Source organism: Phodopus roborovskii, unplaced genomic scaffold, assembly GCF_943737965.1.
Source record: "Phodopus roborovskii unplaced genomic scaffold, PHOROB, whole genome shotgun sequence".
NCBI lineage: Eukaryota > Metazoa > Chordata > Mammalia > Rodentia > Cricetidae > Phodopus > Phodopus roborovskii.
The window spans coordinates 35446894-35469894 of NW_026126480.1; the positions used below are offsets into that span (position 1 = coordinate 35446894).

Consider the following 23001-nt stretch of genomic DNA (forward strand, 5'->3'; position numbering starts at 1 on the left):
GGGAAGACCTGAAAGGAACGCTGTTTCCAGCGGCTTCGCGCTTCGCTGAGGTCACAGAGGAGCCGGACAACTGAAGGGCGCAGTATTCTAAACTGATTAGATTTGGAGTCATAAAAGGTAACCAGAAATTCAGGGCGTGAGCGAGGATGCCCTTCTCTTTCTGCCTTTCGAAACAACAGACCTGACTACAGAGCAGTGTGAAGAGTCAATTAATTACGTTACGTCCAGAGATTTCCGGCGGCCTATCGGCTTCTAATGATAATTTCAGTAAGTAGTTTTAACAAAGAGCAGAGCAGAAACCACGAGACCCACCCACTGCTTAGTAAGGAAAGCAAAATCTGGCCAAGTTCTCCGTCCCAATGCTCCGCGTCGGAAGCCCAACGGTTCCGCCCCTCACGAAGCCGCGTCACTGCGCGTGCGCAGACTGCTGTCAACCGCACTGAAGGCGGCCCGGAAGAAAAAAGGCGGGAGCCACCAATCCCCTGTGGCGTAAAATGGCGCCTGGAGATAAGATGCTGGAATTCACGCGCACCTTCTTCCGAGGTTGCCCTGACCTCAGGTGCTTAGGGTATTAAAGTCTGGGTTGGAAAGGGCAGGGGTTGGACTGGGACCCCGTCTTGACACATGTCTTTGTAGCACGGTTACACACAAAATCGTGCGACAAAAATTTTTAACCCACGTGGGCCGGGATCACCTTGAACCTGAGGAGAAGCAGGCGTTGAAGCGGCTGGTGGAGGGAGAGCTGCTGAAGATGCAGGTGTGGGCGTGAACTTGGGCCAGGAGAGGCAGGGTTTGTTGGTGAGGGCTTGGGACAGGGCACAAACCTTGGTTCGGTTTGCCCTCATGCTGCACCCACAGGCAGATGCTGATAACAGAGAAGGAAAGCGAAACTTTATCCAAGTGAAGAGGTCTCCTGCTCCCTGCAGTGACCCAGAGAGGAAAAGATCCCGCTTCAATTCAGAGTCAGGTTAGTGCCTTGTCCCGTTTATCTGTGTCCAGGGCATGACTGGTTCCCTCAGAAGGCAATGTGCATGTATTACATTGCAAGGCAGTAAATGAGTGGGCAAACAGTGTCGGGAACCAGGTGGCACCATAGCTGTGTGCTTCCTGCTGCCCTTCACTCTTAACCCGAGTAGAGCTAGAGGTACCCTGTCCTAAATGTACCCATCCCAGCCCTGTCCCCATGTTCCAGATTCCAGCTCTACGCCTTCCAGTCCAGACTGCTCAAGACCCCCCAAAAAGAACAGCAGAGCCCAGGAGAAGTCACGCTCTCGGAGAGCCTTAGAGAAAGCAGTTGAGAGGACGGATGAGGAACAGCAAACAGACCTGGTTGCCAAGATGGGACCAGAGGAGAGCAGTGAGGAGGAAGGGGAGGGCTCTGTCCGCTCAAGCAAGGTCTGGAAAGAGAGCCCTGAGGAAGATGATGGTGTGAAGAAAGAGCAGAAGGGCAGGTCTAAAAAGAAAGCGGGGGCCAAGAACAAACAAGCACCAAGCAAGGCCTCAGCCAGTAAGAAGCGGGTTAGGGAAGAAAGTGAAAGTGAGGAAGGAGCCAGGCAGGGTAGAGCGAAGGTGGGGGCAAGCACAGGTACTGAAAGCCACAAGGAAGGGGAAGACAGTGAGGAGGAGACCGTAGCCAAGAAGAAAGAGCACAGAGAGCCCAGATCCAGGAGCAGCAAAGGGGAGAGAGTGAGCTTTAAGCAGAAAAACAGGGTTGGGAGGCGAACTGGAGGTTTGGGGGACAGGGAAGAAGGGAAGGAAAGGAGGGCAGCGAGTGGTGGGGACAGCAGTGGGACAGAAGATGAGAACTCACCTAAGAGCCGGGACAAGACCCAGGCTAAGAATGGGAGAAGGCAGAGTGCAAGCAGTGAGGATAGTGCGAGCAGCTCACAGGAGCTTGCATCTGCTCAAGGCACTCCCAAGAGAGGCACACTAGGCATAGGCAGCAGCGATAGTGGGAGTGACACGGAGAGGGGCGTGAGTGACTCCGGGGCAGGAGAGAGCACCAAGGAGGAGAGGAAGAACCGCTCTTCCAAGAAGAGCTCCAAGAAAGACAAGGCCCGAAGTTCCTCATCAGATTCAAGTCCAGAACCCACGAGCCAGAAGGTGAGAAGGCATACTAGGTGGGTGGCCTCCACCAGGGAAAAGGCTGGGCCTTCAGCTGCAAACTCCTTATTAGGTTGGGTCTCGCCGTGGAGAGGACCATCCAACTGTGGTGAGACTAAAGCGTTATATTCGGGCTTGTGGAGCCTATCGAAACTACAAGAAGCTGCTGGGCTCCTGTCACTCCCACAAGGAGTGCCTGAGTGTCCTCAGGGCTGAGCTGGAAGCGCTGGGCATGAAGGGTGAGACTGGATGTGCCAGAGAGCTGCTGGAGGGAGGGCCTGGGCACTGGGGAAGAGAGGCTCTCAAACTACTTCTGCTCCAGGCAATCCTTCCTTGGAGAAGTGCCGGGCCCTGAAGGAGCAGCGGGAAGAGGCAGCTGAGGTTGCTTCCTTGGATGTTGCCAATATCATTAGCAGTTCAGGTAAGTAATTTCCTCTTCAGGAAAGGAAGAGGCTGGGGTCCGATAACTAATTTTCTTTCCCCACCTCCCAGGCCGACCACGAAGACGGAATGCCTGGAACCCTTCAGGGGAAGGAATCCCCCCAGGGGAGCTTTATCGCAGAACCCTGGACTCAGAAGAGGAGCAGCCACGCCGAGCACCTCCAGATTGGTCCCATATGCAGGGCATCATCAGCAGTGATGGTGAGAGTAGCTGAACTCCTTGCCCCAGGATGGACCTTGCCGTGTTACACAAAGAGCCTGTGACACTAAAAGCAGCTTTCAAAGACTATCTCCCCAGGAACCTAAGTAGTCGGCACAGTACTCAATTTCATGTTCTCTAAGGTTGTTTTGGGGGTTTGTGGTTCTTTGTTTTGGATTTAGAGTCAATAAAGCAATGTTTATCATTATTTCATCTGAACTGGTTCCCAATGCTCATGCCCCATCCTTTGGGGCCAAGAAATTGGGAAGTAGCCCTTGCTACTAGCTAGTAGCCTAACTTTTTCTTATAGATTTCCAGTTGCCCCAACCCCAGGCCTGCCATCCAGTCCTCGCCAAGCTGTATCAGAGAAGGACATGGCTGCTCTTCCAGTGTGACCAGGTGGTTTCTCTAGTCAAAGTTGCCTAAGTAGTGTGAAGCTTAAATGGCAGAATGAATGCCTAGCACCAACAAGGGCCTGGTCTCAATCTCGTCCCCTTCCCTCACTCTCTCTACTTCTTTCCCACTCAGGCTCAGTTCATCTTCCCCACACTGCTAGGAACTCAGCCTCCAAGAGGTAGGTATAGTAGATCTGACTGCCCAATCAGAGCATGACAAACCTCTGCAGACTTCAGTGTCCAGGCAGGCATCTAGTAAGATAGAGACATTGCACCAAGGTTTTCTGAGAAGCTTTGAATACAAAGCAAAGCAGAGTTTGAGGGATCAACAAGTTGATGCCCTTCCAATCATACATGCAGTCATTAAAATCACTAGAATTTTTAATCACATGACCTAATTAAGTACAAATAACACTATCACTTGCTACTCATCAATCACTCACACAATCTTAGACAGAAATGGAGAAGTCCCGGGGTCTGTTAGAATAACCAACAGTTTATTAAAAGCTTGCCCTAGGGCTCTGTGCCAGCCCCATAGCTGAGAGGGGCTCCCATGGCTGCTCCCAGGCTTGGCAGCAGCCCTTTCCAAGGTCCTTCCCTTGTCCCCCACCCCAGCCCTGACCCCAAATTAAAAAAAAAAAAAAAAACCAGACAAGACGGCACAGGACGTCAAACAGCAACAGGAGGGTGGTGAGACCCAGGCATCCTGACTTTAAGACCCCCCAATCTTTCTGGAGGAAGGCCTCCTCCCATTCTCCTTGCCTTGGGCACCAGACCTGCTCCGCCATATCCAGGTCTGGGGACCCTGTTGTCCCAGTTCATGGCCCCATCACAAGGGTTGTATAGTTCTCTGAATATAATATATCTAGACCCACCCTTCCCCTCCCCCAGGGGACCAGATGAATATTTGACACTCACAGTTCCCACCTTTGGTAGGTGGTGATGGAGGGAGACCCTGGCACCATGGTGGGGAGGCAGGGCTCCTGGTCAGCCTTGGGGCACCAATGCCCAAGCTGACCTGGGGTCACTGGCCAGCCCCAAGAAGCTCATGAGATGTGGAGGTCTGACGGGGGAGCTGGAGCCATCATCCTGTCCCACCACTGGGTAGGCGTCAAGCACACTGCCTGTAGCATCAGGCACCACCCACTCCCATCTTGCCCTATTCCTCTGCTCACCACCCTGCACTTCAGGAATAGAAGTGGGAGGAGCCGTTGAGGATGTGGGAAGCAACACTAGTGCTTCGGCTCAGTGGCCCTGGCACTGCAGCAGGCGGGCCTACGTTCTCACTACTGCTGCCCCCTGATGCTGCCCGCCTCAGGGGTTGAGGGCTGTTCCTTAGCAGCAGCAGAGCGCCTCCACGGGGTGTTCCACTCTGTGTGGGGGGCCCTAACCAGTTTGGAGGCCCTGGGGGAGCCAGCAGAGCTGGCTGACGCCAAGCTGGTGGGGGCATGCCTGGTGGAGGGGGGCCGTGGCTCCAATGGGCCCCTGAACGGGGAACTGGACGGGAAGGCCAGGCAGGGGCTGGGGGTGGAGCAGGATAGCCCTGGGCAGCAGCTTCAGCTGGAATGCCCCCCAGGGCCATGCTGGAGAAACCCAGCCTCATACTCTCAGCATCAAAGGCCTCGATCTCACGGGCCTGCCGTTCAAGCAAACTCCGGATTCGCTCAGAACGCCCTGTCTGCAGGGCCAGCAGCTCTTCTTCCACCTGGGACACCCAAAACAGGGGTGAGAGTACTGGAATAGAGAACCCGCTCTCCCTTTCCCATCTTGGGGGCCAAGCCCCTTACCCGTTGCTCTAGCAGCGCCCGCCTCAGCGCTACTCTCTGCTCCAGCTCCCTCAGCTCGCGCTCGTGCTGACTCTCTGTGCGGATCTTGATCTTGCTCTGGTAAGCATTGAGGAGCTCCAGCTCTTGTTGGAGCTGCTGCCGCAGGGCCTGAAACTCTGCCTCTTGGGTCTCATCAAGCCGGAGCTGGAGGACAGGAAGGAGAGGGTTTAGGGACCTCCTCCTCTGTCCCCACCATCCTCCCCTGCCCCAGTAGGCCTGGGCCCTCAGGTGGCAAGGAGCGGCAGTCTCAACCTCTATCAGAATGGAAGATGGTCATACCCTGTGGTACAGCAATTACACTTGCAGGAATCTATCCCCCAGGTATACTTGCACATGTGCTCCAAGTGTTCACGGAAGCGTTGTGATAGCAAAATGCTGGAAACAACCTAAATGTCCACCAATAAGGGATGGGTTAAATAAATTATGGCACAGCCATTCCATGGAAAATTCTATACTGTATAAAAATGATATAGTGCTATGTATACTGACATGGAATGATGTCCAAGAAATACTGGGTGGAAAAGGGAAGTCAGAAAACTATGTAAAGTCTGACTCTGTTGTGTTTAAAATTCCTATTTAACTACACAATTTAATCACTACAAAATTACCTCTGAGGAGTGGGGCTGAGTGAGAAGGGTCCTCTAGCTCTTTGGACTCAATGTGTATTTGATTCCAGTGCTGTGTACAGTTTTCCTAAGAGCAATCTTCCAGATTCCTGAAGTCTGAGTAAAAGGCCTGAGAACCACACTCCCTGTTCGTACAAAGTAAACTCAGGTCCAGAAAAAAAGTACTACAACCATTATTTTCCTTGGTGTTTCTCGGCAGAGCAAGCAGGATGACTTTGTTAAGACATTAGGAAAATAGTAAGAGAAAAAAATAAGACCACTGAGAAGAATATGAAATAAAACCACTATGAAGAATGTCAGTAAAAGAACACCGTGTTTCCTAAGTCCAAAAGTTCTGTTCACACCTCCCTTCCTTTGCCACAACAAATTTTAAAGCAAAGGCCAACACCCATAGTCTCCCTCCCAGACCCCAGGCCTCACCGCCTGTGAGCTGAGCATCTCTGAAATGGACTGGTCATACTGCTCAGCCAGGATCGCCAGCTTGCGGGTCTGTTCCTCTTTGAGCCGCTTAAGGAGGCTCTTGTGCTGAGCTTTGGGTGTGGTCTCCAGCAAGTGTGCACGAAGAGCCTTGTATTGCCGTGTCTGGATCTTACACGTTTCCTGGAACTGCTTCTTGATCTGCAGCTCCTTCGACTGTGCAGTGAATGGATCAAGGGGAAATGGGGCAGGGGAGAAGGAGGAAGAGGAGCAACGAGGGGAAAGGAAGAAAGGAAGGAGACAGAAGCAGAGACAGGGAGAGGGAGAGAAACAGAAAACATGTTAGACAGAGGGGGCGGGGGGAGCTGTACACAGACAGACATGGAGAGATGAAACTGTTGAGAGATCAAGAAAGTCTCCATGGGCAAGAGAGGCAGAGAAACAAAAGAGGTTCTCAGAGTACATCAGAGTTGCATGGGATGTCACAAGAAGGGACGGAAGATCTTACAGACATGGAACTGAGAATCTTTAGAGGACTGAGTACACAAAAGAAGCTTTGATCATGCAAAGAGGGAAGAGATAATATCACCCAGGGATAGAAGCATATGTTTCGGAATGTAAAGACTGAGTGAGAGACCAAGGCACTTGCAACATCCACGAAAGGGCGATACGACTAAGGTCAGGCAGAGGAAGGCCCGGGTCCAGCACTGCAGCAAAGAAGGAAGCACTGTGCTGAGGTAAAGGTCACCCATATCAGTCCACAGAAGGGAGGGAAAGGGCGGCAGGGGTGGTCAGAAGGTCTGACAAGTTCCACTGCAGACGGCTGCCACCCTGACCAGATCCACATATTAGCTCAGCCCAACATACTCAGCCCTCACTCGAAGCCCACAGCAATCCCAGGCCTCTGGTTTGCACATTCTACCTGGTCCCAACTCACCACCCTTGACTGTAGAGGGTCTGCTGTCCCAGCCCCCAACCCTGTAGACTAATGCCCGAACTCAGGTGATAGACGCAGCTTCCAAATCATGTAGGCATTGGGTTCACAGTAAAGGAAGGGACAAAGAGACCAAAAGACTTTAACCCTAAGTACTCTCTGAAAGGGTCCCACAACCAGGGAACTGTGAGATCAGGAAGTTCTGTGAAAGCTCCACAGGGGCTCATAGCCCAGAGCTGGTTGTGGTCACGGTGGAATGAAGCTATGAAGGCAAAGAGGATGAGGCTGAGGAGTGAAAGGAGTGAAGACAACGGAGATGGGGTGAATAGGTCATGGAGCTGAGGGCCAAGGGTCCAGATTCGGGGCAAACCAGGGAGGCTAGGCGGCAGGACAAAGCAGACAGAGGCAGCCTGGGCCAAAGGTATAGTTCCGCTCAGATATTTTATTTATGTTTTTCTTTTTTTTCTTTTTCTTTTTGGTGGAGGGGGAAGGGGACAGGTTGGAAGGGAGACAGAAAAACAAAATCAAAGAGGGAGAAAAAAAAAAAAAAAAAAAAACCAAACCCAAGACTTTCCCTCCCTACCACCCCTGGCCCCAGGCCTGAGCCGATGAGGGTGAGGATGAGCACACACACAGCAGGAGAACAGCAATAACTTAGGGGATTGGGGGAAACACAGAGTGTCATTTCTGGACTCCACAGTAGAGGAGGCTGCCTGTCTAGAGATCTCTAGGATTGGACCTGGGGAAAACATACTGAGGAAGAAAGGTCAGAGGGGAGGAGAGGCTAGGGGGTATTGGAGAAACTTCACTGAGTTGTGGGAGATAAAGTGCTCGATGCCCTAAATTTGGATGAAGGATTGGAACTGTTACCTCCAGGGAGGCAGGGCCTTGCGGGTCTGCGATCTCCGCCCAGTCACAGTCCCTGGTGGTAGCTGTCGGGAAGCAGAGAGCCCAAGACGGCGCTGGCTGCGTGGTAGCAGCCTAGGGATTCGACTTGGCCGTTCACCCTTAAGCAGACCCCAGCTGGCTAGTGTGTGAATAGCCCAGGGGGGCAAGCAAGAGGCTAATCTGTGGCTAGCCCGTGCTAGGCGCCAGTTCCAGCCCTTGCACAGAGCCCAAACTCTTGCCAACAGAGCTAGTGGGTGTTGAGTAGTGCGAGGATTTCCCTGACGGGGCCAAGGGACAGGTAGTCGGCTTCGGAAACCATTCTTATTGGTCTTAGGGTACAGTGCAAACAGCCCCCGGTCTCCCACGGCCCCACAGCCCTGTAGGGCCCGAAAGGCCATGGGTGACAGGCGTAGCAGAACTCGCAACCAGAGTCGAGAGATGCCTCGACGTATCTGGGGGCCTTGCTGCCTTATCCATTTGCCCCCAGCTGCCATAGCTGCCAGAGGTAGAGCTAAGCTGGGCCAAGCTAGGAGCCAGGCAGCCCCAAGGCCCAGAGGCACACCCATAAGGCCTCTGCGCCAGCTCAGGCTAAGGACAGCCCCCAGTGCAGTGCCCTGAGCCAGGAGAAGGAACAGACTGGGAGGCAGGTGTAGGGCTGTACAAAGGAACAGGTAGGAGGCCCCCAGGCCCACTAGTCCTACCTCAAGGGCTAGCAGTGCTGCCTGCAAGCCACCCCCACCCTGAGCTGCCAGTAGTGGGAGTAGCAGCAGAAGGAGTAGGGGCAGGAGGCCAGAGGAAGACCCCACTGCAAAAGAGAGGCCGGCCAGGAGGCCATGAGATAGGAGTCCAGGGAGTTGACTAGCAGGGCACTGTCTCAGGTGTGATGGAGGTGGCTCTGGAGGGATATCTGGGGAAGGACAACCATCTCCAGGATCCCTGGGGGTTCCAACTGGAGACCCTCCCTCTTCTTCCTCGTCCTCCTCCTCCTCAGGAACTGGAGTCAGAACAGGACCCTGAACCCAGCCAAGCTTGAAATCCACATCCACAAGGTTCCCACCCTCCTTCCCCCACAAACCCCATTCCCCAGCCTCTTCCTGGCCAATAATACTTCTCTCCTGGGATGCCGGTGATAGGACTCTAATCTCCTTCATCTCCTCAGATATATCCCAATCTTCCTCATTAACCAAACTCCTATGTTTTTGTGGGCTGGAACTAAAGATTCCCATTTCTTCCCCCAGAATCCTCTGCTCCTCTGGCTCCAAGGTGGTCCCTTCCTTTCCCAGAATCCTTCTCTCTGGCACTGCTTCCTCCTCCTCTCCCAGCATCCTTTGGTCCAGGACTGCCTCCTGGCCAGATGAGCAGGGCTGCTCTTCACTAGGGATGCCTGTGCTGAGTGGTCCCAGAGCCCCAGTAGCAGGGAGGCCCATGGGTAGCTGGCCTGCACGTACTTTGAGGCTCTTGGGCTGCTGGCGAACCTGGGCCGCATGCTTCTGCCGCAACTCTTGCTCCCGTCGCTTGTTGTACTCAAGCTGGTTGCCTAGCTCTGTCTGGTGCTGGAGGCGGGTGAGTTCAGCACGTGTGCGCTGGACAGCTTGGAGCTGTCTTAGCTCCAACTCTCGAGTAGCCTCATGTTGCCGCAACAGCAGAGCACACTCCAAGTCCTTCTGTGTCTGTTTCTTGTTCAAGTCCTAAGTCAGAAAAGAGGCAGAACCCAAGGCCCAATCAGGGAGCCTTCTTGGTATTGAAGAATGAAGAGCACAAGACTCCTTAGCCGAGAGTCAGGGAGGTGAGGAGTGTAAGCCTAGGAAAAGGATACCTAAGGACATCCTAGCAGGGTTCAGTGGGGATGAAAAGCAGGAAGAATGCTGAAAAGAAGCCAAACCAAAACTTTAGGAGAGCAGAGGAGAAAGAAGACATTAGGGAGAGAGGCAAATGGAAGAAGAGAGGTACTAGGATCCTTGACTGTGAGAAGGACAGGTGGACAGTCTACCTCTCGAAGCAGGTCCTGGTCTAGGCTGTGTCGAGCCAGTAGCATCTTGCGCTTGTATTGGCGACACTGCAGTTCAAAGTACTGGCGTTGTCTCCTCAGCAGCCCCGCCTCCTCTTCTGCTTGGCACTGTTGCAACTGCTCCTTCTGCCTCAACAGCCACTCAGCCTTCTCACGTTTGGGTGTGCTAGGGTTCTCCTGGAGCTCCTGGCAGGGCAGTGAGGGAATGGGTCAGGATCTGCCATTGTCTTGCCTACCTGATGGCCCCTTGGCTCACCCAAGGCAGATCTGGCCAAACCTCCTTCAACTGCTCCTTCCGAAGCTTATAGGTTCGCTTCTGCGCCTCCAGCAGGGCAGCCAGCTCCTTCTTCTGCTGCCCCAGGATGTGCTGCTGGAACTTCCGCTCTTCAGCCTGAGCAGCTCGGGCTTCTTTTTCACCAATGGCCTGGTGCCTCCGGGCCAGCTTCTCAGCCTCAGTCCCAAAGCCAGCACGTTGTGCCTCAAGCTCCCGCTGCAGCCGTCCACTGTGCTCCTCACGTTCACCCCTCAGACGGGACTCCAAGGCCAGCAGCTGCTTCTGATGCTGACGCCGCATCCGCTTGTAGCCACTTAGTTGTTCCCGCAGGGCTGAGTCCTGCTCATGCTCCTGGATCTGACGGCTGACCTAGAGTAGAAGAAAGGATAAACTGTGGGACTCAGCCCTAGCCCCCATTTTACTTACACGGAAATGGTGAAGAACAAGGTTATCAGACTTCTGGTTTCATTGTTACTAAATATCTTCCTTACATTTAAACTCTCTGAATCTATTTCCACAACTGAATAATTGTCTGCCTCATGGGTTGGTGTAATAGACTGAGATGATGGGTACAACTCAGATTAGCACAAAAGAATGAATCAGATACACCTGGGCTTAGATCCAAGTTCTGCCCATTGTTACCTCTCAAACCACCAACTCTCACATCTGTCACAGGCCAACAATGCCACTACACAGACTAGTGTGATACACACAGAAAAAACACTAGTGAATGCTGGCTAGCATCCTCTCTTCAGCAACACTACTGAGTGTCTACCATGTTCCAGGTACTAAACTAAGCTCTGAGTCCTGATATGTTAGATCAAGATCTCTGGCTGCAACCTCTGATCTCATCTCACCTGTTCTATCAGTGGCTCTTAAGCTAGTCTAGGTTGCCAAGACCCAAGAAAATCAGATCTCTCTGCATACTATGAAAAAAGCAGCAACAACAGCTCAAGAATGGTCCTAGCAACACCCCCCCACCCCCAGCCACAAGCAAAAGCTTGAAAAATACATCAAACTTTCCCAGTGGCTTCTAAGGGAATTGTTGGTACTCAAATGGCGCCAAAACTGGAATATCACTTAAAAGTTTATCAACAGCATGAACAGAAAGCTATGTTTCATGAGAAGCCTGAATTTGTCGAGCATGGTAACACATGTCTATAAACCCCAGGGCTTCGGAGTTTAATGCAGAAGGATCACAAGTTCAAGGCTGAGCTACTGTTAGAACCCAACTCAATCAGCAAACAAATATTTTCCCATGTATTGAGAAAAGTGAGATTTTAGAAGACTAAGATCCTATTTACAGGAACAGAACCCCACCCAAAGGTGCCTGGGCAAGTATGTTAGGCAAACAACCTCTCTAAGTCATAGCAGCCTAGACACTTATATGGGATCCAACCATTCCCCTCCCAGGGAAAGCTGGAAAGATTAAACATAAGCATGTGTGTAGCAAGTGACAAGTCACTGACATGAGGCAGATCCCTGAACTCCACCCCTGCCCTCTGAAGCACTGAATCCAGTAAACCTGCACATTGCCACCAAGAGTACCACAGCAGGGTAGACATACCTGTCCAGGCATGTAAAGCACCTGAATAGGCAGAGGAGTCCAGGAAGGTCTCCACAAGCTGTTATTTCAACAAGGCCTTGAAAATAGAGCAACAGTTGGCGAGGCTAGGAATACCCAGTTTAGGCAATGTGACTAAAACAGTCTGCTGGGAGAAGGGAGCAGGCAAAAGATAGCAGCAAAGTGAAGGGAGAATCTTGACTTCAATTATGTACCCACAAGGAGAATGTCATTTCTGGACTTCTATCTGATGTATCCAGGTAACAGAGAAAAAAACAAAACAAAACAAAAAAACTAAGACGAAGCTGAGTGAGGATGGCCACAATTACCAAGGAGGCAGTACGGATGGTGGCAAAGTGATCCCGGTTACGGCAATAAGCCCGGCGGCGAGCAGAAGAGGTGGTGGAGGTGGGAGGGGCTGCAGGTGGTTGGAGTGGACCTGTGGTCATCTCTGGCTGGTAAGGATCATCATATAGGTTGTCTGAGCCCTAGAAAAAGGGAAAAAGGAAGGAATGCCCAAGGTTCAGGTGCCAGTGGACTCCAAATGAGTTACCTAAGGTGATTTATCCACACTGGAGGAGAGTAGGACCTAGGCAGTTCCTCAGTAAATCAGCTCAGGCTTGGCATCTTGTCTATGAAGTTGCATACCGGCAGCCTGTGGATGATGGAGCTGTGGGAAGTGACGGTATGCTCCCCCTCCTGCATCATGGCCATTTCTCGGGCTTCAGGGCCTTCCTCTTCCTCTTCTTCCTCCTCTTCCTCCTCCTCTTCCTCCTCTTCCTCATTGTCTGAGGCATCTGCTAGGCTGTTGACTGAGCTGCTTTGGCTGGAGGCGCTGATAGACATGCTGGGTACTGAGTGGCTACTCTCCAAACTGGTCAGTGTCCCCGCTCTGTGCATGTAGGGTTCTGCTTCCTGCGAACAGGGTGTGAGCTGTTGTACAGGGAAAGGGAAGGACAAGGATATGGAGTAGCATAAGGAAAGAAGGTGAAGAAGGGCCAAGCCCAATATGGGGGTAGGAAGTATCAGGGCAAGCTAGTTCACCTCCTCTTCCTCTGGGGCCTCAGCACCAGGGCCATTGGGTGCCTCTTGGAATAGTATCTTCTTCATCTTTCGGTACTGCAGGTTATCCAATTCGCGTACAGCATCCTTGGTCCTCTGGATTAGGTCCATAATGACTGTGGGAGGCCGTTCCCGGAGCACAAAACGGTGCTAGGGAAACAGAACACTTGAGATCTGTTATCAGTTCTGTGTCCCCTCTAGATCTCATGCTTCTCAGTATCTCCTAGCCTGAGGCCCATGCCCACCACAGCTGGATGCTCACTTGTCTTAGGCCTGTTTCTCACAGAAACTGTATTTACTACCCAGACAGTCTCACTTCTCCAGGCACCGCTGACAGATAAGAAAGGTATTCAGGAGATGCCAATGTAGCTCTGCTTACCAAAGGCTAACTGCTTTTGGAAGTATCAAAAGACCTCTTCAGGCCCTCAAAAGTTACTCTTTAAAAAACAGGAGGTTAGTCCAGCAGTATGTTGGTCCCAACTAGGGCTTCTCAGAGCATACATTGGGTCTGTGAAGGGAATGACATTCCCCCAGTTTGGAAAATTTAAAAACATCTCAGGGAGATTATACATTTTATCCATGATCTTTGACTAAGAAAAAACGTGGAAAAAATACTATTTAAATTAAGATAGTATGGCAGACAAAATCTAGCAAAACATGGGGCAGTGAGGCATCAGGGTCAGGGCAAAATTCATGAAGGAATATTCCTGGATGAAGACTTGGGAATCACTGATCTGAATTTTCTGTGGCTCTACCAGCTACAATTCTAGAACACTAGGCCAGAGAGTGCTCACCTTCAGAAGAACCTCTGAGGTTGGTCTATCTTGAGGGATTTTCTGAAGACAGGAGTCAACAAAATTCCGGAAGTACTCAGACCTGACATCCCAGGAAGTACGAGACAGAGGGAGAAGGCATGAACCAGGCAGCCAGACCCCATAACCTAATAATCCCTTGGCCCAAGAAACCCAGTATTCACCAGTGTCCTGACTGGAGAGCAGGGGACTCATTCTGTGCAATGTGGTATAAGGCACTCATTGCATTCATGTTAAACAGTGGTGGCTTCCGCTCCGCTACAGAAAGGACAAAGGAAGAAGGTGAGAAGAGACAGATGATCAGAAACTAGAAGGGAACTCAAAACAGCTTTAGTTCAAATCCCATTTCCCTGGTTCCCTTTCTGGTTGACCTTGAGCAATTCCCAATCCTGCTGAGTCTTTAATTTCCTCTCAGTAAAATGCAATGCCCACTCTATCTGCTACACCTGGGCAGAATAGGTATTAAATAGGCGATGGTAGCTCACGCCTTTAATCCCAGCACTCAGGAGGCAGAGGCAAGTGGAGCTCTGTGAGTTCGAGGCCAACCTGATCTACAGAGCTAGTTCCAGGACAGGCTCCAAAGCAATACAGAGAAACCAAAACCAAACCAAAACAACAACAAAAACAGAAAAAAGGCATAAAGCACACTCAAATTATTGGCCGGATGAGTGCTTATGAGGGCCAAATGAGATCAAAACCAGCCAGTTGTGGAAAAGACAGAAAAATAAGAAACATGTTCTGTGTTCAAGAAGCTTCCTGGCTAGAATGAACTAAACAAGCAATATCAGACAGAGCTGAGGATGTAGCTTAGTTGTAGAACTCTTGCTTAGCATGTACCAGGCTAAAGATTTGATCCCCAATACCATCAAAACAAAGCCAGTAACACTAAATTGTTAATTGAGGTAAGGGGGGAGACAGGTAAGGAGAGGTCATTTAGAAAAGGGAATATTGGCAATAGCTGTAAGAGTGTTGAGCCAGGAATACCTCCTAGCCCAGAGTTTTGTTTTTTTAGAGACAGGGTTTCTCTGTGTATCTCGGGCTGTCTTAGAACTAGCTCTGTAGACCAGGTATCACCACCACCTGATGGTTAGCTGTTTTTGACCTAAATAGAGATTTCAAAAACTTAATTGCCTAGCTAGGTGATGGTGGCTCACGCCTTTAATCCCAGCACTCAGGAGACAGAGGCAGGTGGATCTCTGTGAATTTGAGGCCAGCCTGGTCTACAAAGTGAGTTCCAGGACTTCCAGGGCTGTTATACAGAGAAACCCTGTCTCAAAAAGCACCCCCCAAACAACAACAACAAAACAAACAAACAAACAAACCGTTAATTGCCAACAATAATTATGCAAACATAATGCAGTCTTTCTTTAGGAATCTGATAAGGTAAATTGGAATCTCTATTCCTACATAGCAATGAGTGGGAACTATGCAACAGTGGTCTGTTATGAGTAGTTTTTTCCCTGCTAGTTTGGTCCCACCGCCTCACCAGCCAGAATTAACACACACAGAGACACTGTATTAGATATATTCTGTTGGCCAGTTACTAGTTACTTATTGGCTAGCTCTGTCTTAAATATTAACCCATTTCTATTAATCTAAGTACTTCCACATGGTCTCATCTTACCGGAGAGAGGGGCTGGCGTTCTGCTCTCTCCATCCTCCATCTTGGATCTCCTCCCTACTACTTCCTCTCTCCTCCTAGTCTAGCCTATCTTGCTTTCCTATTGGCCAACAGTGCTTTATTCATTAACCAATAAGAGAAACATATTTACAGAATGACATCTCCCATCAGTGGTCCTCTGTCTGTAGGATCAATAGCCCCTAGCTTGCTCTGGCTCCCTACACTGGTCCACTGACACTGAGTACTGACTATCATCTCTTTCTTTCTGTAATAATTTATTTTATGTGTGTTGGTGTTTTGCCTGCAAGTAAGTCTGTATGAGGTTGTTTAGATTCCCCTATAGCTGGAGTTACAGACAGTTGTGACAATTTTGAGTTGCCATGTGGGTGCTAGGAATTGAACCGGGGTCCTCTGAAAGAACAACCAGTGCTCTTAAACACTGAGCCAGTTCTCCAGTCCTACTGGCTACCATTTCTAATCAGGCTTTCCAATAGTAGAAAACTATTTCTAAGTATTCACATATCTACAAAATCCAGGAATACAGTAAATAGACAGCTCTTCTCTATGACCTGCTCCATACATTTTACCTCTCTAGCATCAGTGCATCAGAGAGACTATGAAGAAGAGACTGTCAGGTGGTGGTGCCATACACCTCTAACCCCAGTACTCAGGAGGTAGATCTCTGAGTGTGAGGTCAGTCTGGTGGGGGGTGGGGTGGGGGAGATGGATGACTGGCAGAGGAAAGATCTCTGCAGGAAGCAGTCAGAAAGAAGCAGTCTTTCTTGAACAATTATTTCATGCCTGGAGTTGTGCTGGAGGTCTTACAAGCATTACCCCATTAGACAGCTGCTTCAGTAGTATGGACTGGCAAAGAGAGCACCAACATGGCTCCAAAGCTTCAGGAACTCGCTTGGCCTAACTTTCGAGACCTGTGAACTCACTCCAAAGTTAATCTCAGTTCCTCAGGCGTGCTCTCAACTCTAAACTTCTACAATGCCACTTTCTGTCTGGGGTGCTCTACCCTTCATCTTTCTAGCAGCTGTTTGTCTTGGAAGTTTGTTTAAACATTTCTATTACATTCAGAACTTCCTTAGCCCCTAAACTAGATCATTCTTTAGCTCTATACCACTCCTGGAGCTTCTACAATCTTTTTCCATTAACAGAAAACATGCCTAGCTTCCCCTACTTGAATGCAGTTTTAATGTTTTTTGTTTGTTTGATTTTTTTGTCTTTTCGAGACAGGGTTTCTCTGTGGCTTTGGAGCCTGTCCTGAACTAGCTCTGTAGACCAGGCTGGCCTCAAACTCACAGAAATCTGCCTACCTCTGCCTCCCAAGTGCTAGGATTAAAGGTGGGAGCCACCAACACTAGGCTTGAATGAAGTTTTAACAAAGGCAGGAATTTTATCACTGTACCCACAGAACCTAGCACCCCGGGCACTTAAAACAAATGTAAAGTTCAGGTAGTGGACAAGAAGCAAGGACTGCTATAAAATCTTTAGGAATAAGAATTGGCAGTGGAGCCAGTCATAGTGGTACACTCCTTTCATTCCAGAATACAGGATGATGAGGCAGAGGCAAGGGGATCTCTGAGTTTGAGGCCAATCTGGTCTTCAAAGCAGGTTCCATGACAGTCAGGGCTACACAGAGAAATCTTTTCAACAAAAAAGGTAGGGTTTGACAATTGCTTGTATCAAAAAAAAAAAAAAAAAAAAAAAAAAAAGGGCTTCAGGGTAGTCAAAATGAACCGGAAGTTAGAACCTGGGGTCCATGGGATGGGATAGGGAGAGGAACAGACAAGAATGGAGAATAATCTGAGGAGGCAGGGAGGACATCCTTACCCAGCTCAATGCAGGTTATCCCCAAGGACCAGACATCTACTTTGCCATCGTATTGCCCCTCATCCATGGCTAGAATCACCTCTGGAGCCATCCTGGGAGGACAGGAGCAAAAAAAGGCTAACCACTGAATCCAGATGCTACGCTTTTTATTTCCAACATCTTAGGAATCTCTTTACCTACCACCTCTCCTCTCCCACTCACCAGTATGGAGTGCCCACAAAGGAGTTAGCAGGTGCCATGATAGATGCGGAGCCAAAGTCCCCTAATTTTACCAAGCCTGGTTCAGACAGCAAGATGTTTCCAGCCTTCACATCCCTGACAGAGGCAAAGGGGAAAGATGAAAAATGCACCTGAGAAAAGACGTGTAGGGCTTTGGGCAAAATGAGGACTGACATAAAAAAAAGCACCCCACCCTCAGCCACAGTTGGTATCGTTATACCTATGGATCATGTTGTGCGAGTGTAGATATGCCAGGCCCTGAAGTGCCCCGTGTGTCACGGCTGCAATCTCTACCTCCTGAAGGGGCTTCTTGTGCACTGTAGGAGAAAGCAAAAACGACAAACTGAGGGAGCCACAAGGGTGAAGAAAGCTACTTTCTCCTACAGCTTTCTTATCTTCCTTATCCGACTTTCTGATTTACTTACCTTCTAGAAGATCAGAAGCTGAGCCCAGGCAATACTCCATCACCAGCTAAGGAAGGGTCAAGTGTTAGAGGTCAGCAGATTCTGGCCACCCCTGGCCCAGCTCCCTTGAGCAGAAACTCAAAACAGAACCTTCCTTGTTTATCTTCCACTCAGGCAATGCCAAAAGTGTAATGACAGAGAGGAAGGGCAGCTAGAGAAAACAAGAGGTGGTAGGAGAGTCTCTGGATTCAAGGACTCCCCAAGAATGATTCCAAGACACCTACCATAGCTCCCATCTAGACCCCTTTAAAGTCATAATCTCCTCCTAAAGAACACAGTCCCTTGCAACTTGTTAACTGTCTATGCCACTCTGGGTCAGCCTCTTCTCCTGTACCTATACAAATGTTCATATTTATTTTTGTTTATTTTTCTTTTTGATACAGGATCTATCTCACTGTATAGCCCTAGCTGGCCCAGAACTCACTAAGTAGACAGACCTGTGCTTGTCTCCTCAGTGCTGGGGTTAGAAGTGTATGCCACCATGCCTGGTTGATGGGTTTTTCTGAGGACTAATGTGGTCAAGAGAGACTGCCCACTTAGGAGGCTGGACCAGGAAAAGATGACCTGAGTAAAACTGCTGCAGTAATTGTGGAACAGCTCACCCAAGCTGTGTGCTCCCTCAGGTAACAGCCCCGGTACTGAATGGTATTGGGATGCCGTAGCTTCTGCAAGAACCGCACCTCCTTGATGATGTCCTGCCATTTCTAGGAAGTCAAGAGAGGAAGGGGTTACCCAGCCTGCATGTTGAGACTAGGGCCCTCTGCCTCCCAACAACATGATTTTAATGAACCTGACTCACCTCATTTGACTGCTTCCCACTATAGGACATCTTCTTGATGGCCACCACCTCACTGTTCCGGACATCCCGGGCCTAGAGGACCAGATTGGAGGATGGGAAAGACTACTTTGGGCTTGGGGTAGAGAAGGACCTGCTGAGCAGTAGGAGGGTGGAAGAGGCTGAGGCAGTGGAATGGTGCAACTAACAGGTTTAAAGACCCCACCCTTGCTTGCTTTATCCCTTTAAGACTCAACTCACAAAGTACACAGCTCCATTAAGACTCAACTCACAAAGTACACAGCTCCAAAGCTGCCATGGCCAATTTCCCGAAGGTCAGAGAAAAGCTTCTCAGGGTCATCCTTGAAGAAGAGTTCAGCTACATCAGGGTCCTTCAGGCTCCCGGCCCGGCCCCCAGCTGGCATGATGGCCCCTGGGGGCCCTGAGATTGGGACCTTGCCTGGGAAAAGTAGACAGGACCCTTAGAACAAGGACAGGGCCCTGGGGGAAATACAGGGCCTCCCTCAAGTTTTTGCCTTGTCCTTCCCTCATTAGGGAGCTCTTGCCGAGGAAGGGAAGGGGGCTATCAGGAACAACGTCAAAGCTAAAAAAAAAAAAAAAGTTGCCCTGGCAACCAGATCACAGGGGCTGGGTCCCCGGAGTCCCTAAAATTGCAAGGAAGACAATTCTGAGAATCTAAGCATCTTCATCAATCCCCTCAGGCTACAACAATTTCCCAGTTCCCTATACCCAGCCATTCCCCTCCCAGCCAGAGCTTCATAACCCCACATGTCCTCTCCCACAAGTTCTCATAGTCCAATGATTTCCAGGCACCTTCCTGTCCCCCTTGGTGCTAAGGCTGCCTCCTCCTTCAAGCTCTCACACACTGGATGAGAACAGGAAACAGTCAGGCCGGATATGGTGGAAATCCGGCCATTGTTGTAAGTGGGTACTGGCCTAAGGGACCAGGAGACTAATTTTCAAAAAATATAGGGACACTGTGGCAGGGAAGACATCTAGAATGGGAACAGTAGGGACAAGCACCTGACTCTGAGGACCTCTGTGTTCTGGATTGTCTTACTTGTTCAGTCTACCGGCTTAAGCAGCATACATAAGCATGGAATGTTGTGGGTCACAAATAACATTGACTGAACATGGACAAGTACGCATCTCACTGAGCTCCTTCCTACAACTGTATGGATAAACACTATTGTCACCTCTAACCCTTATAGAAAAGTAAACAGGCTCAGAAAGGTCAAATGACCTGCCTAAAGTTGGTTTACCACCATCAGTAAGGCCTCCAGAACAGCCACATAAAACCAGCAAGGCAGGATCAGGATCACCATTTTCCAGACAGAGTCATTGAGGCCGAGAGGCAAAAGGGCTTTCCCAAGGTCCCAGAACAGCATCTTTTCCTCTCTGGTCAGGACAGCATTGTTAGGAGGGCAACTAAGCCCAGCCTCTCCCATAGAGGAAAACCTCTCAGGTCATTCCAACCCTTAGGGAGTGGGCACTCCAAGCCAAATTCAGAGAGAAAGTTGCTGCAAAGTACCAGAACCAGAACACTCAGGGACTCAAGACAGGTCTTTTTAAGGACTAGTGGGGAATTTAGACAAAAAGAGCCCTCAGCAGAGTTGCACTCCTGAGGCAGAGTTCTAGCTACTTAAAAGTACCTAACAATTTCAGCATATAATTATATTCTGCAGTACATTGTTTCCTGTCCATGTTGTTAATTTTGTCTCCTCAACTCTACTGGAAGCTGGAGGGCAGGAGAAAGCCTGAGTCTTTGGTGGGCCTCCAGGATTGACTGCCCTCAGCAGACTAGGAAGTCTGCTCAAGACAGGCCCCCTTTTCCTGGAGCAATAGTGGCAACCACCCCTCACCACATACCCACACAAAAGGCAGGTGCTCACAACTTGCCAAGGGAACCCTCATGAATTCTTAGCCAGTAACAAGTCCATGACTGCCAACCCAGAACCTCAGCCCACATGAAAGAGTGCCAGCCATTGGAAAAACATCATACAGGCCCCCTTCCTCACAATAACATTTGAGCAATCACCATGATCTGGGCTAAATCATAATCACCTTCTAAAATCCGTGCTGCAAGAGTCCCTAAATTATCTTACCAGTACATCCCATCTACAACATATAGCAATGGAGCTTCAGGTAAGTTCCTTATTCTTCTCTTTGGTTAAGTGGATTACAGAATGCCACCATATGAGATCTCACACCCAGAACACTTTGTAGACACTAAACAAATTGCTTTTCCTTCCTTGATTCTAGGGTTGCCACAGGTTTAATCCTGGGGTGAGGGAAGTAAAGAAAGGTGCATTCTAACTCAACAGCTAAGAAGAGCCACTAAAAGCCATCATTTGTTAGAAAAGAGAGCTATCTCTGGAACCCAGGCCAAAGTCTGGGGTCAGAGTAAAAATGAAGGTCACATTAGAAAAAACTCATAAGGCAGAAGCAAAGCAGAGCTTCCTCTCAGGAAAAGCTCTGGGGTAGAACCTTTCTGGAAAGGAAGGTCATCATACCCCCTTTTTTAAACTTCACCCTGATACAGTCTCCTGTGGATCCCTGATCAAGCCTGGCTCAGAAGAAAAGGGATGGCAAGAAATGGGTACAAGTCAGGGACCAGACAGGTTAAAATCCTGATTCTGCCACTAGGTGACCTTGAACAACCTCTCTGGGCATCAATGTTCTCAACTGTAAAATGGGAAGACACTAAAAGAGTTCCCATGGGTTGAGCGGGTCTCAGTGTGGCATGAGAAAAATGTATGCTAAAGTACTTTGTAAAGGGTTAGGTCACTTGGCAAATGTATGAGATTATTTACACTGCCACAGCAAGAGACAGGTGGGTAAATGCAGCTGGAGGAAAATATTACCAAGTGTACACACACACACACACACACACACACACACACACACAGACAGAGAGAGAGAGAGAGAGAGAGAGAGAGAGAGAGAGAGAGAGAGATTTGCAAGGACAAAAACTCCAACTAGACCAAGCCAGAAAAGAATATAAAGCAGCCAGTGTGGTGGCTTGCACCTGTAATCAAAGCAATAGAGAGGTTAAGGCAGGACTGCCTTCAATTTAAGGCCAGGGCTACTGAAAGGTTGTCTCAACCAATAAATAAAGATAAGCCCACCTACATGGGAATCAACACCCTAGGGCAGTCTGGGAAGAATATAATAAAATCAGAGAAGAGGTGGTTATGGGGGCAAAATTAATAAGGGAGGAGACTAGAAAGGTGGAAACCCCTTTGATTAGCTAAGCATCCTAGGGCGTGACCCTTAGTGTCATGACAGGCCCTGTCACCCGAGGTCCCCCTTCAACCAGACACAATGAAGAGAAGAGGAAGAGAGAAAGAGGTGGCAGCAGAAGGCAAGGCTGGCCACAAACTGACCATGGGCCCAGCAGGGCTTCCCCATACTGAGGAGAGGGCCTATCCAGCCCTAGCTTCTCAGAAAGGAGCTGACCACAGGGACTCATGCCCATGCACCCGTGTCTCACCTGGTCGGGGTCACTATGGTGCCCCAGCGCCTCCGCTTCCGCCTGGGGTCCTCCAGTTGCTCTGACAAGCAGGGAGAGGGGCAAGGAGATCTTCCCCCTTGCCACCTCTTCCTCAGCTTTCGCCCTTTCTGAGGGGCGGGCCCGGGAAGCCTCCCCTGGAGGGGAGGGGGTGACAACCTGATCTGACCTCGCGGTCCAGTCCTCCCCCAACTCGAGGGCAACAGTTGCTGAATCCCGGATTTCCGATTGTGGGGTCTAAGCCCCGTATATTTGCAAGGACCAAAAATGAATCCGATATTTGGACGCCTGGAAAATGAACCCTGGATACTGGTGCACGCAAGGTCCTGAATTCCAGGTATTTTAAATTGTATAAAACAGAGACCCAGGTCTGTAAAGGTTGGGACTCGAGTCCCAGATATCTGATATATGAAGGCTTGATAACTAGGTATTTAAGAAACGAGGGATCAAACCCCAAAAATCTGGGACCCAGGGGCCTGAGCCCCAGGTCGTCGGCCACCGACACGGGGCCCACCCCGAGGATGCCCGGCTGCACAGCCCCTCTCAGGCTGGGGTCCGAGAGTGACAGCCCCTACTCCAGCCCTGGCTTCCTCCCTTTCCCGTCCTTTCTCTCCGGAACAGCTGAAAGAATATAGCTGAGGTGCTGCTGATCGTCCCTGCGCCCTCACTCCCTTCCTCTTCGTCTCAGCTTCTCACCGCACCACAGCCCTGCTCTCGCCCCGGCCTCCCTCTCCCTCTTCCTCCCAATTCCAAGATGGAGACCGGGCGGGAGCGCGCAGGCGCGGTAGGGACTCCAGGCCAAAGGGGGTGGGGCCCCAAAGGAAATAGCCCCGCCCCTCGCCCCTAGCAGCTGCGGCCAAGACCAGAAGCTGCCCTGGATCCCAAGTGCGCGCGCGCCCCGCCACGCGGATCCTGGGTGGGAAGAGGAGAGGAGAAAGGCTGGGCCTGCTTGGGGAGGAGCCCAAGCGCGCGGTCCGAAGACTGCCGGTGGAAAGAGCTGTG

General features: G+C 50.2%; 2 protein-coding genes across 6 annotated transcripts; one reads left to right on the top strand and one right to left on the bottom strand.

The window, feature by feature from the left end:
* The first annotated feature begins 2 nt into the window (after positions 1–2).
* Positions 3–2951, top strand: Hirip3 (HIRA interacting protein 3). The gene is made up of 7 exons (XM_051193003.1): positions 3–559; positions 637–757; positions 859–967; positions 1193–2103; positions 2177–2342; positions 2426–2524; positions 2596–2951. Exons 1-7 carry the CDS (start codon positions 495–497, stop codon positions 2757–2759), a joined length of 1635 nt encoding a protein of 544 aa, XP_051048960.1. The 5' UTR covers positions 3–494; the 3' UTR covers positions 2760–2951.
* A 663-nt stretch (positions 2952–3614) lies between these two features.
* Taok2 (TAO kinase 2) lies at positions 3615–22782 on the bottom strand. 5 transcript variants are annotated; one of them, XR_007835026.1, is made up of 20 exons: positions 21982–22771; positions 18761–18927; positions 18492–18563; positions 18295–18396; positions 17654–17699; positions 17449–17545; positions 17211–17324; positions 17010–17101; positions 13714–13807; positions 13532–13613; positions 12720–12887; positions 12324–12608; positions 12005–12163; positions 10115–10480; positions 9820–10023; positions 9278–9517; positions 6011–6223; positions 5244–5350; positions 4926–5108; positions 4694–4843 (listed from the first exon to the last, which is right to left on the bottom strand). XR_007835026.1 is itself a non-coding variant. In XM_051192991.1 (19 exons), the coding sequence occupies exons 2-19, from the start codon at positions 18890–18892 to the stop codon at positions 4325–4327; spliced, it is 3150 nt and encodes a 1049-aa protein (XP_051048948.1). In that variant the 5' UTR covers positions 18893–18927; positions 21982–22771; the 3' UTR covers positions 3615–4324. The 5 variants fall into 5 exon arrangements, 4 of the variants coding, with proteins under 4 accessions (XP_051048948.1, XP_051048947.1, XP_051048946.1 ...); XM_051192991.1 differs by lacking the exon at positions 5244–5350 and having other exon boundaries at positions 3615–4843; positions 12324–12590; XM_051192990.1 differs by lacking the exon at positions 5244–5350 and having other exon boundaries at positions 3615–4843.
* Between the last annotated feature and the right edge of the window lie 219 nt (positions 22783–23001).

Bases quoted from the DNA above. Each gene is read 5' to 3' on its own strand.
- Taok2 (XM_051192988.1), bottom strand. From the start codon at position 18,892: ATGCCAGCTGGGGGCCGGGCCGGGAGCCTGAAGGACCCTGATGTAGCT. The intron at 17,546-17,653 runs GTAAGTAAATCA...TTTCTCCTACAG, and splicing joins AGCTTCTGATCTTCTAGAAG to TGCACAAGAAGCCCCTTCAG. The intron at 12,164-12,323 runs GTATGCAACTTC...CCCTTTTTCTAG, and splicing joins CCATCATCCACAGGCTGCCG to GGCTCAGACAACCTATATGA.
- Hirip3 (XM_051193003.1), top strand. From the start codon at position 495: ATGGCGCCTGGAGATAAGATGCTGGAATTCACGCGCACCTTCTTCCGA. The intron at 758-858 runs GTGTGGGCGTGA...CTGCACCCACAG, and splicing joins GAGAGCTGCTGAAGATGCAG to GCAGATGCTGATAACAGAGA. The intron at 2,104-2,176 runs GTGAGAAGGCAT...ACTCCTTATTAG, and splicing joins CAGAACCCACGAGCCAGAAG to GTTGGGTCTCGCCGTGGAGA.